The sequence below is a fragment of the Amyelois transitella genome, chromosome 13 (genome assembly GCF_032362555.1).
Source record: "Amyelois transitella isolate CPQ chromosome 13, ilAmyTran1.1, whole genome shotgun sequence".
Lineage (NCBI taxonomy): Eukaryota > Metazoa > Arthropoda > Insecta > Lepidoptera > Pyralidae > Amyelois > Amyelois transitella.
Window position 1 is genome coordinate 2998845 of NC_083516.1, and position 13002 is coordinate 3011846.

The 13002-nt window shown below is 35.3% G+C and overlaps 1 protein-coding gene across 2 annotated transcripts in view; it reads right to left on the reverse strand.

The window, feature by feature from the left end:
* LOC106138317 (target of rapamycin complex subunit lst8) overlaps positions 1–12723 on the reverse strand; it is a 31858-nt gene extending 19135 nt beyond the window's left edge. Inside the window, exons 1-5 of one of the 2 annotated variants that reach the window (XM_060947359.1) lie at positions 12512–12723; positions 9763–9915; positions 9232–9293; positions 7021–7174; positions 5976–6166 (exon numbers count right to left, since the gene is read on the reverse strand). In XM_060947359.1, the coding sequence (XP_060803342.1) occupies positions 5976–6166; positions 7021–7174; positions 9232–9293; positions 9763–9879 (524 nt within the window). In that variant the 5' untranslated portion in view covers positions 9880–9915; positions 12512–12723. The other variant, XM_013339446.2, reaches the window with a different exon arrangement.
* Between the last annotated feature and the right edge of the window lie 279 nt (positions 12724–13002).

Here is a 13002-nt window from a genome sequence, read left to right on the forward strand (position 1 = left end):
CCTGCAATTCTTAAATATTTACCATTAAAAAAGGATTTCGATAGTATTTCTAAAGGTAAATATTTACGTGTAGAATTGATATTTCTCATTAAGTGAAAGTGTATCTTAGTTTACTTATTTTTAGTTTAAGGTGAAATATAATGATATATAACAGAAATACGTATTTAGGTGTATAATTGGAAAATATTGAAAAATTTTAACTGGATCGGCCACACGCTCCGAAGGTACACATACCGAGGCAAGCCCTAGACTGGAATCCCCAAGGAAAGCGTAAACGTGGCCGCCTTAAACAGACCTGGCGGCGGACAATCATCGTAGAGGTGAAGAATCTATGGAAGACTTGGAGCGAAATAAAACGCGAAGCTCAAGACCGAGCGGGATGGCGACGCACTGTGGATGCCCTCTGCCCCAGCTAGGGGAAATAGGACCTTAAGTCAAGTAAGTCATTGGAAAATAGGTGCTATGGAAAGAAGTATAGGAAATTAAACAGTCTTATTTAAGAATACCCAAAGGCCGGGGTAATTATAATATTTGGAAAGACAGTCGATAACGTAAAATCAGCAAGAAAATGTTTGGAAGAAATTGTTTCATTTTCAGCAATAAAACACAATCAACTCATTTCCTAAATATACCGGTTAACACCACTTCAATCAAGAAGAGATATTTAGCTTTTAAGAGTGCCGTCTTGAAAACCTGTCCAATTGAGAGTGGTGTTGAAGACTCATTATTCATGAGAGGGAGCAAGTTGCACATCACTATTGGAGTCATGTGTCTGACGGACGGGGAGACATTGCAGGCTTCCAACCTGCTTAAAGAAGGGAATGAAAAAATTGTGATGCCACTAATACGAAATCATTTACCTTTTAAAATACGTTTAAAAGGTCTATCGTATATGAATGATAACCCGAAAGCAATAGATATTTTATATTGCGATGTCCAAGAAGAGGATGCCCCAACTGGCATTCTACAAAATCTCATCGACTCTTTGTCGGATTATTTTTACAAAGCAGGGATAATGAAGAAAAGATATGGGCAAGATAAAGTCAAAATGCATGTGACATTATTAAATTCCAAACATCGGAGACTTTCCCCGGAAGTTAATGATAATTTAGACAATGCACGAAAATGCGAAAGAGTTAGTTAGTTTTTAGTCAGTTAGTCATGTGTCTGACGGACGAGGAGACATTGCAGGCTTCCAACCTGCTTAAAGAAGGGAATGAAAAAAATGTGATGCCACTAATACGAAAGCATTTACCTTTAAAAATATGTTTAAAAGGTCTGTCGTATATGAATGATAACCCGAGAGCAATTGATATTTTATATTGCAATGTTTCAGAAGAGGATGACCTAACTGGCATTCTACAAAATCGCATCGACTCATTGTCGGACTACTTTTATAAAGCAGAGATAATGAAGAAAAGATATGGGCAAGATAAAGTCAAATTCAAAATGCATGTGACATTGTTAAATTCCAAACATCGAAGACTTTCCCCGGAAGTTAAAGATTATTTAGACGATGCACAAAAATTCGAAAGAGTTAATTTCGACGGCACCGATTTTAAAAAACTACTCAGATTTAGATTTTGGAGTTGCAGAGTTGACTGAAATCCATCTATCAGAGAGCGGTGTGGGACCTGCCCGTCTCTATCGTCTACTGTAAATAAAAATTCTTTCTTTACCGTGGAGCCCAAATCTTTTCTATTTCTTGTCTATGTTCGGTTTTAATAACTGTCAGTGTTCATTATTTTGTTGCAACAAATATAAAACATTTACCTTATGAAATATGATTCTATCGTATAGCTATATATATCTTGATCACTGTGAGAGCAGGATGGAACGATAATTGTGACGCATGATTTTGCACGATGCTGTTCATTTTTCGCGGTTTATTTAATTTATTATTACTTCAACTGCTTTAATATTATATAAATTCAAATAGTTGAAGTAATAAAAAACTCATTATCACTACATACTATAAAACAAAGTCGCTTCCTCTGTCCCGATGTCCCTTTGTATGCTTAAATCTTTAAAACAACGCACCGGATTTTGATGTCACCGGTTTTTTTCAATAGATAGTGATTTAAGAGGAAGGTTATATAATGTATAATGTATATATATAATAACATCCATTAAAAAATGGAGAAATACTGTTGTTTTTGAGGTTTCTAATGTGATGTCGTTAATTATCATATTTTTTTCCGCGTACATTGCAAACGCAGGCTGAACCCTACGAGATTTACCAAAATAGTGTACTAATTATTTGTACACATTGAAAAGGTCTATAGAAAACTCCGCGATGGTATATGTCTATCTCTCATGGATATCCCACAATATTTTTTTTTTGTCATTTACTTTTTACGACCATCAGCATTGCACCCGTGCGAAGCCGGGGCGGGTCGCTAGTTATAAATAAGTTACGAAAATATTTTTAATAATCAAAACAAATACAAGGTTTTTGATTAATTTAACTAAAATATTTTTATCTTCATATAAATTTAACCGAAAATGTTTTAGTAGAAATCATGCCAGGACTGAGTGAAAAATTTTAAAAAAATGTTTAAAGAAAAATTCAAACCCTAGCAATAATAAAAGGTCAACCCGGGCAAGCGTGACCGTGGGGCTATTGTGACGTTTACAAATATTGCGAGAAATACACGTTTTTAGTTAAAACGCCATCTTCTGATCTATGCTAGAACGTCTACGCTACCGTGCTGTTTTAAAATGGCGTATCTAACTTCTACTGTTTTACCGACAGATGCCATTATATAACACCTGTCGAATACAAACGGGACGCGGTAAAATTTGCTGAAATTGATTTGAAGTTTTTACAAGTTATTTCTGGTTTATTTTAACACAATAAAAGGTGAGTTATTTCAAGTGTATTATATACTTATGATTTCGTACAGTTTCATGACTATTACTCCGTTTTTTTACATGAAAAACATCGCGCCTAATACCTAACCTGTTAAAGTGTGACAGTGTCACGTTTACTCCAGTAGCGTTCTATGAGAACAACATTACTAGTGATGGGACAGCCTATACATTTATCGAGCTTACCTTGACGTCAGCTACCATCCACATGATTGAAACAAATGTAGTTATGTGCAATACCTACTTTGGAATGTCGTTACAACAATTAAATGTAGTATTATTTTATTTTTTGTTTTAGATGGTAAGACACTATGTTAGGAAAACCAGTGACAAATATTTACCTCAAACACTGTCAGAAGCCGTACAAGCTGTGAAGGAGCAACGGATGACAGCATACAAAGCTGCCAGAGTTTTTAATATTCCGAGATCAACCATAGTTGCACGTGTGAATGGCGATCGAGGTGTGAAATCGAGTAATCGTGGAAGACCAGTATTAACGCCAGATTTTGAAAAAAAAATCTCTACAATGCTGCATACTATGGAGCGATACGGTTTTGGTTTAACCCGACGGGGAGTGAGAGCTTTAATTGGCCAATACGTTCGCCGTAATAATATTGAAATTCCCTTCAATGATGGGATACCAGGTGAATATTGGATTAGAGGCTTCAAGACGATTCAGTCATAGAAAAGAATGATACAGTCTTAGTTCGACATTTTGAAAATAGTAATTGTAAGTTTTATGTCGGTATAATACAAAAAATAGAAAAACATGGTCAATACAGAATTCAATTTTATAAACATTACAGAGACAATAAAAAGTTTCTTAAATTTTCAATGAATAAAAAAATAGATATGGATATTATTCTCACAACAAACATCGTAAAAAAATTGATTTGTTACAGATATCTGAGGATCCTTCTGTTTTTGTTTTATTTAACTCACATGATGAGGTTTATTTTTAATTTATTCGTTTGATATCATTAAAGATTATAATTGTTTTGTAGCTTCATAAAAGGCATTTTTTTACTCTTTAGAAACCTGAGAATCCTTCTATTTTTGTTTTATTTAACTCGCATTATGAGGTTTATTTTTAATATTTTGTTTGATATTACGAAAGTCTAAAATTGTTTTGTAGATTTATAAACGGAAAAATTTCATAAATCAACCCCTTAAGAGCAGCAATAAAAGAAGAAAGTTACTTACTATGATAAATTTTTTATTTTATTTTGATACGCGGGCGAACAGCTATCTACTACTTACATAAGTATATATATATATATACACATACTAGTTGTTGCTCTGCAGCCGCTGCTGTTCGCCCGCTTCAAAAATATTTATCGATTAATTAAGCACATCACTATATTAGAGAAAAAGAGTCACACTTGCCCCAGCCAGAACAAAAAATTCAGAATATGCAAAAAAACCGTAATTTGAGTGAAATAGATTCAAAATCTATATTTCAAACCACAGATAACAAAGCAATCTTAGTAAGTAAGTAAGTAAGTTTATTTGCGTTAAAAGTGGTATTACAGGTCAAAGTACATTTATTAAAAGAAATTTTCATCTGTTTCACCATAACAGAGTACACAAAGTGTAACAGTTTGATACCTTAGGATGTTTAACAACATTTTGTGACATATTATCACATAAACTATAATATAACAAAGAACATTGAATGATAAACCTTTTGACATTATGCCGCTTTAGAGCAGAAATATTTGAATGTGAATTGTGGATGGCAAAAAAATTTATTACACTTGCCCCAATGGACCTAACTTACAACACCAGAAATTAGCTCTATCAAATTATTTTTTACTTGTCAATAATCCATGTCTTTGAAAAGATATGCATTATTGACAAGCTTTAATTTCTGTTCAACGCCATAAGGATGGATTACAACACCGATAAAACCATGAATTGGTACGTGTGGTTGTACCACACGTACTAATTCACAACTTTTTATACTTAGGCTTTATATCAGAATGAAAGGTGCTACGTAAGGCTAATAAAATATTGGCCGAATTTAGAACCTCCATTTTTTAAATCGGTAAATGACACGAGACATTAAAGATTTAATTGAATCTTAGTTAGTCGTGAATTTCAATAGTGTAATATTGGAAACCAGTAAAAACATGCGTCAAAAAAAAGATATAATGAAAGAAAAATTTGGACAACCGAACGCCAAAAATGGCGCACAAAAGGAAACAAACTTTGATTAGATATTGATATTTTTTGTTTAACAAAACGTCTCTCTCAATTATTCGTTTCTATTTTAAGTTTAGATAATTTATCTTTCGCCAACACATTATTTGTCTAAATTTAAAGTAGAAACAAAATAAATATCGAGAACAACGTTTCGCTCAAATACTAATAATAAAACAAAACTCCATGAACAAACAAAGAACGTAATCGCAAAGGTTAGGAGAAATTAAATTCGATTAAGTATAGAGAACGAAAAGAACCAACGAACCAGGCATTCCAATAAACCAATTTACCTTTGACAATGTTACTGTCCCCCAACAATTTCTGAGAAGATCGTGTAAATCGTTTAGAATGTGTGTTCTGATTTTATAATGTAGAAAACACATTAAAAACGTTATAAATTATTGCAGACTCAATGTTATCTACGAGTACAACGCTAGGAGGAGAAGGCGTACTCTACTCACTTGACAGCCCAGTCGTCGCACTGCGGCGCCGCGGCGGAATAGTTTAACTTCTCTGCTGCCTAAGCACTGATCAGTGCACTAGCCTCAACTGCTTCAGCTCTGATCAACACTCGCCCTATTGGCCACGTTTTTTATTTTATAATGAGTATTAGTAATGCATTAGGTACTATAAGTTTGATACTCCTTTCTCGCTTGAAAAATTGCTTTCCCGCGGCAGATTCGGTTGTAAATCGGATCGCGGGTTCGGCAGCTCAGAGGTTAAGCCGGAGCTTGTGTTTAAATTTGATGTGACGAGTTCGTAGACTTTCTTTTATAACAACATCCCTACCATGGTACGGACCCGCTTTTAAACAGTATTTGTTCTGACCTACTTGTACACAAGCCTCAAGAGAGACGAGGATGCCACCAGGACTAAAGCCACAAAGAAGTGCTACTCACGTGGAGTCCATGCTGAACTTGCAGCGGAGCGCGTACTTCCTGTGCGCCTGGATGTGTTTCCTGGGCACGGGACGCGGCGGCTCGCCCCCCAGCGACCACACGTAGCAGTTGCCTTTGTTGTTCACGGCGGCCATCATTTTCCCCTCGGGATCGATGGCTATGTCCTGGATGGACGCTTCAGCTTCTGGTATCTGGAAAATCGTTCATTTATATGTAACCGAGTGTTTCCCACAGCCCTCTTTTAACCGGCAGCTTCGTCCGCGTGAATAAATTCGTTGCTTTTTGAAGATGACGCTTAGTTATCTTCAAAAAGCAACGAATTTAACGAATTTAAAATTAGCACCACTAAATCCACTCCACCAGCAAGCAAGTAATTAAACGCCACCTACAAAAAACAACGAATTTATAACCACCTACAAAAGAATACAGGTTTTTCGCAAATCCCACGGGTACTATAGTTTTTACCTGGATGAAAGGTGCCCTATGTCCTTCTCCAAACTCTTGATTATATGTATGTATATACGTGAATATTTCAAAAAGGATAATTCAGTAGATAACCCGTGAATAGGTGTCAAACAAACAAACTTACTTTCGCATTTATAATATAGTTGGGACTAGCTGTTGCCAGTGAGAGACGAGCCCGGGGTGCACATTTTGATTGGGCGAGTCAGGTTTTTACACGAAGCTGATCCGACCTTCGCAAACTTAGCAGGGGAACCGCAAATCAAGGTTACGATTCAGTTACCTGCGTCTTTATATTAGAAGTATAGATATATTTCTCAACAAAAAGCCATAATTATTAAGCTGATTTATATATAACTAGCGTCCCGCCCCGGCTTCGCACGGGTGCAAAATTCGGAAAAAATTATACATAAAAACCTTCCTCTTGAATCACTCTACCTGTTACAAAAAACCGCATCAAAATCCGTTGCGTAGTTTTAAAGATTTAAGCATACAGACAAACAGACTAAAATAGCGACTTTGTTTTATACTATGTAGTGATTCAGGAAGTATCTAAAGAAATGGACTACAGTAGAAAGCATACCAATTGCTCGTTCTGATCAGTACGGAGGTCCCACATGTGGATGATGCCGCTCTGGTCGCCGACCATGATCTGAGTCTGGTCCGGATGCAGCACCACGGCGTTCACCGGGGCGGGCACCTGGAATATGCCCTGGCAGGTCAGCTGCGAGCCGGCACTGAAATTGAAAAATAAAGAAAGCTGTTGAAAGTAATTTTATTTTAAAACGTGGGTAGGTATGCACTGAAAATATAAAAAAAAACTTTCACATATAATAGTTCGGGCAATTGACAAACAATATCTCACTATCTAACCTCAGTTTAAATAGCGGAATGTTACCTTTCCGTATTTTAAGATTGTTGGTTCTGTCCCGTTACGTGATATAAAAATGTATCCTATGTATGTTCATAAATATAAAATGTATGTATGTTCATAATAATTTAAACGTGGGTATAAATATTTTTTTTATTATGTAATGCTTTTAAAAACAAATCAAATTAAATACGTAGGTAATTACAAAGAAGAAAGTTAACTAATATATAATATTTAGAAAGCTTATTTAAAGTAAGAGATAAGAAAGTCTTCCGTTGAGACTTCACCAGTAACTACCTCATAGGCACTAGTAAATTACATATGATATGACTGAAAACGAACCCCGGGCAAACATGAGAGTTACATGAAAATAAAACGTATTATACTATTACAATTGCATGTAACTCACATGTAGGTATGTCAGGTTGAATTTCAAAATCATATTTTTTATAATTTAAAAAGATATAAAATACTTAACTGTTGAAAATGAAATCACATGTTTAAATTTTTGATGGCGTAATCACATTTTTTTTACTAAAACGATATAAACGTTAGTTAAGATGGCGTGTCACGTTCAGTATGCAAAATTTTTACTTGCATTTATATTTTTGTAAGTTAACCCTCAATAAACAGGTTGTGGGTAGGTATATCAACATCATGTCAAAAAAATAACAGTACACATCTCTATAATAAAACAGCAAAAGTTCGTCTGTACATTGGATGTACTTAAACGGAAAAAAAAAGACAGATAGGAAGTAATTAAGTATGTATGTCTGTTCGTTTGCACACGTTAACTTTTTATGGTAAGAAATAGCTTCGTATCTTGCAACATTATACGATCCAACCAATTCATTTTGGAAAATAAAACATGTAATAGACTGTACCGAACGAAGTGGAGAGCAACAGTTAACATAAGTAAGCCTTAGCAAAAGTTTAAAGATTAAAATTTGGAACATCTCATATGGATCAAATCAACTATGCTATAGTGGATTTTTAAAAATCAAATAAATTTTGAGATAACCTCATCAAAGTGTGCGTAGTCGCGGGCTACAGCAAGTAAGTCAGCCTTCATGTTCATGGTGGGTAGATTAAAGCAATCCAACCGACATATTGAATAATAAAAAAGAATTTAAAGCACCACATTAGGTTCTTCGATGTAAAATTATCAAGTTTAAAAAATATCTACCCCCATATAAAATTGGATTAAAATGGATTTAGGCAGGTATATAAATAGAAAACATTTTAGTGGAAATTAATTTGGCGAATTTGGCATACAGATTATTTAGACCTTCACATGCGTGTGTACACATAAGACATCTTTATCCCCTACGGGATAGGCAGAGCTACAAGTCACAATAGCCACAAGACTCCAAGGCCACATGTAGACTCGATGGCTTAGTTGTTTGAATTATTTTGTTAGCCTTTAAAGGAGAAACCTAAGTTTATAAAACACGAGCATTTACCCGCAGCTTTGCCTTCGTGAACTTAGCGCCATTAACAAAAAGCGACCAAATAAGCACTACCTACAAAATGCAACGAATTAAATGGCACATACCAAAAGTGATGAATTAAGAGCCAACTACAAAATAAAACATGTTTTTCGCAAATCCCACAATAACTTCATTTTATACTGGGATGAAAATTCCCCTTATCGTCGTTTCTCTTGACTTTACATGCTGTTCAGAAAGGATATTTGATTTTAACCCTTAACGGTTGCACCAACTTTTAGGAAAGTTGGAAGTAGTACAATTATTGCATTAAGTCCACCTATTGTACTTTACAAATTATAATTGTAACAATAATAAAGAATAAAATAAATACAAACATTGCGACATTATACACTTATGAGGTCACATGTAACAGCAAGCAATTTCACTAACAAAGATACTAAGGATAACAAGATAAAGAGATGTATAACATTACCGTGGGTCCCATATTCTTGCAGTACAGTCCTCACCACCTGTGTACATCCATTTCCCATCTTGCTGAAAATTTAAACATAGATGTTTTACCATCTACCCCTATCTTAATACATACATACATAAAATCACATATGTGCATCATAGGATAGACACATACATATATGTATAAGTATAAACATACCACCTTGATAAATACTTACAATATAAAGGTATAAAGTACATTTCTATATGTTAAGTACATGGAAATAAAAGATGTTGTGAGTGACATCCATCTACATCCTCAAGATTTTCATCATAATAATATAAGTCAAGACTGGAAGAGATTGCTTTAGCAATAAGGCTGCCTTGGTACCACATGAATTTCTTGTTTTCTTTTTCTTTTAGAAAAAAATTAAAGAGTTTATCTATCTATATGTATATCATGACCTGAAGCTTGACTAGTATAAATAGTATAATGCAACACAAAAGTTTAAAATCAGTTATGTATACTCCTCTGTGGTTATCTTGTTACAAGCTTATAATGATGACTAACTTGAAAACCAACTCTGGTGACATTCTTAGTGACTCCCTCAAAATTCATCACAGGGTCCGGGTTGGCGCTCGCCAGATTGTACATACGGATGTGTTGATATCCACATGCAGCCACCATTTGTCCATTCGGTGTGATTTCTAAAGCATTAACTTGCTGAAAATATAAGAAATACATATAAATTAATTTTTGTGATGTGATAAGCAAGCCACTTTTATATAAAAGAAGCACGTGTTTGTAAGTACGGTCGCGTTCATAATTGCAGTCATAGTTCGCAAAACTTTATAGCTTGCAGTCACCGCTGTCACTCACACATTCACACAAATAACACAATAAACAATAAGCGGTGAAACGTTGGGTAGCGCGCCATCGAGAAGAGGGTAGTGTAAAAAGTCGACCGCGCAGCGGCCGTCGTCCGCTAATCAACACAGCGACACGCCACACAGCGGAGATCCATGGTGCAACAGTACGAAAATAATGGCTTCATAATGGCTTCATACCGACCAGAATATTTGCGGAACAGTTCGACACATCAGTGGTTACTGTTCGTCGAGTTTGCACCGTGAGGGACTATTCCACAGACAGCCAGCAAGAAAGCCATATTTATCCTAAATAAATAAGCAAAACCATTTAGAATTTGCTCGGCAGTATTTGGATTTTGACTGGAACAAAGCGATATTTACGGACGAAAAGTTCGTTTACGTCATCGCAACACGGTAGGCTTCATTTATGGCGAAGAAATGCAACTCGGTATGAAGAAAAAAATATTGTGCCAAATATGGAGTCTGGACGCATATCTGTAAATATGTGGGGCTGGATGAGTGCTGCTGGACCTGGAGAACAGATGTGGATAGCAGGACGCGCTACAGCTGCTCATTATGTGCAAGTGCTGGAAGAAACCATGTTACCAACTGTGCGGTGTTTTTATCCGATTGATGATATGCCAACAATATCATTTGTGCAAGACAACTACCCTGTGCATCGAGTCCATATAGTGCGTGAAAGGTTCTGCCAGTTTATTTTAAAACTACTACTTAGATAGTATTTTAAGGACAGCTTCAATATCTTTTCTTTATGAAAACGAATAATTAAGCTGTAACCTTAATAACAGGAGAATAAGTAAATGAGAAGTAAATTAGTGTAATATGCTGTATGTATACCTTTATATAATCATCAATATGTAAACAAAACTATAGGTAAACTGTTTCAATAAAATTTACTAATTTTAATTATTGAATGTTTTATTTTGCTCCCTCTTGTTTAATATTTCTTGCTGATTTCCGTGTTTGAAGACACGGGCATTGTAATTCTTAGATATCAATTAGTTAGTTAGTCAATCAGTTACTTAGTTCAAATGGCACCTTGAAACATTAAAAATTGTCAGTAACAATATTTTTTTTTATAGACAAAAATTCCCTTTAATAACTTCGAAATCCGCTAGTAACTAGAACAAGCGAGTGTGAGCAAGCGAGATTATCTAATATATCTTAGATCTCACTTGCACACACGAAGTAATAAAATTGCTACCCAATAACTTTCAAAGGAACCACTACCTATGTTAGGGTCCTGTGCAGACAAACTTTCAACTTTATTGAAATGACATAAGTCTGGCAGTCGCAGGCTTCCCTCTATAGGCAAATCTTATGCAAATAATGAGAGACGACGATATCTCGATCGACAATTATCGGGCCCAGTTCGGCCATCGTTGATTACCGTCTCTTTCTGTTTTGTTATGTTATATGTGATAGAATAATAAACTGTTTTACTTAGTAATCATTGGTATTAAAGACCGTATTCATTTGATGGAATATTTATTCTTTTTAAATATGCATGTGTGTGTACCTAGTGGAACCACAGTGCACGCTATTTTAACCCGTAAGAATTTTAAAACTATGACTGCAGATATGAACGCGATCGTACATCAGTTTATGGACAACATGATTTCATTTAGATATCCAAATGTTAATATAGTTTTGAAATAATTGTATAAGAATTATGAAAAAAAATCATTAGTACCTTCATTAAATATATCATAAAATGCACAATTAAAAGTTAAGAGATATGCAAAAGGCAAAAGTACAGCACCAATACAAAAAAGAATAGGACCACTCCATCTCTTTCCCATGGATATCGTAAAAGGCGACTAAAGGATCAGCTTACAAACTTGGGATTTTTTTTAGGCGATGGGCCAGCAACCAGTCACTATTTTTTCATTAAGCCAAATAGCTGAACATGGCCATTCAGTCTTTTCAAGACTGGTGACTCTGTCTACCCCGCAAGGGATATAGACGTGACCATATGTATGTATGTATATATATGAATGTGGAGAATTGGTGAAGAATGACCCTAAGATTAGATTAGAGGGTAGTAATAATTATGAGTTTTCGTTACTGAGTCAGGGTGCTGCATTGTTCGCAGGCATACGCCACTGTGTGCCTGCCATAACTTTATGGTGTGGTCATATCCCCCGGTGACGAGGGCCACCTGCGAGCCTCCTCCGCCGCTGCCATCACCAGACATCACCCACAAGTTAATAAACTGCCCGCTTTAAGTCACTTAAGGCAAACTCATAAATGGACGAATCACTGAATGGTTACGTATTTTCTTGACACAGTGCTATCACAAATATTAATAATAAAGAAATCACGCTTGCTTTCTAAAACAAATTCAAGTTTTGTTTTGACTTCTAATTTTCATGGCTTCCCTTGGCTCACTCATTCAAATGACGTTGACATTAAAATTTTTCTGTTACCCCTGTTATGCTGACGAATACTGACTGAGTATAAGTCTTCTTGGTTCCTCTAAGTTTCCAGAGGGGTCACGCTGCTATAAAACAGTGCCAGCCGCCGTAGTTAGTCTATTTCACTACATAATAAAAACTGTAATAGCGACAGATTTTCGCGCAATAAAAATGGCGTCGCGCGTGTCATGCTCGGAGGCAGAATTTATTATGTATTTTGTCACATTCCTACAATAAAATACGGATTTAGACAAAGTTAGTGTTGTCGATTGATAGCTCAGTAAAAATATCGATAGTATTGAAGCTCAATATCGAAAGCACTATTGCTGCCGAAATCCGACTATTGCAATAATTATTATATGTAGGTGTTTGTTATATTAAGTTGCCCACAGAGGTAGAAGTAGATATTATTTTTATTAATATATTCAAATATATTAAAATAATAGACAAAGCTAGTGATTATTTTTTATTAATGTATTCAAATATCTTTAGTTTTTAGTTTG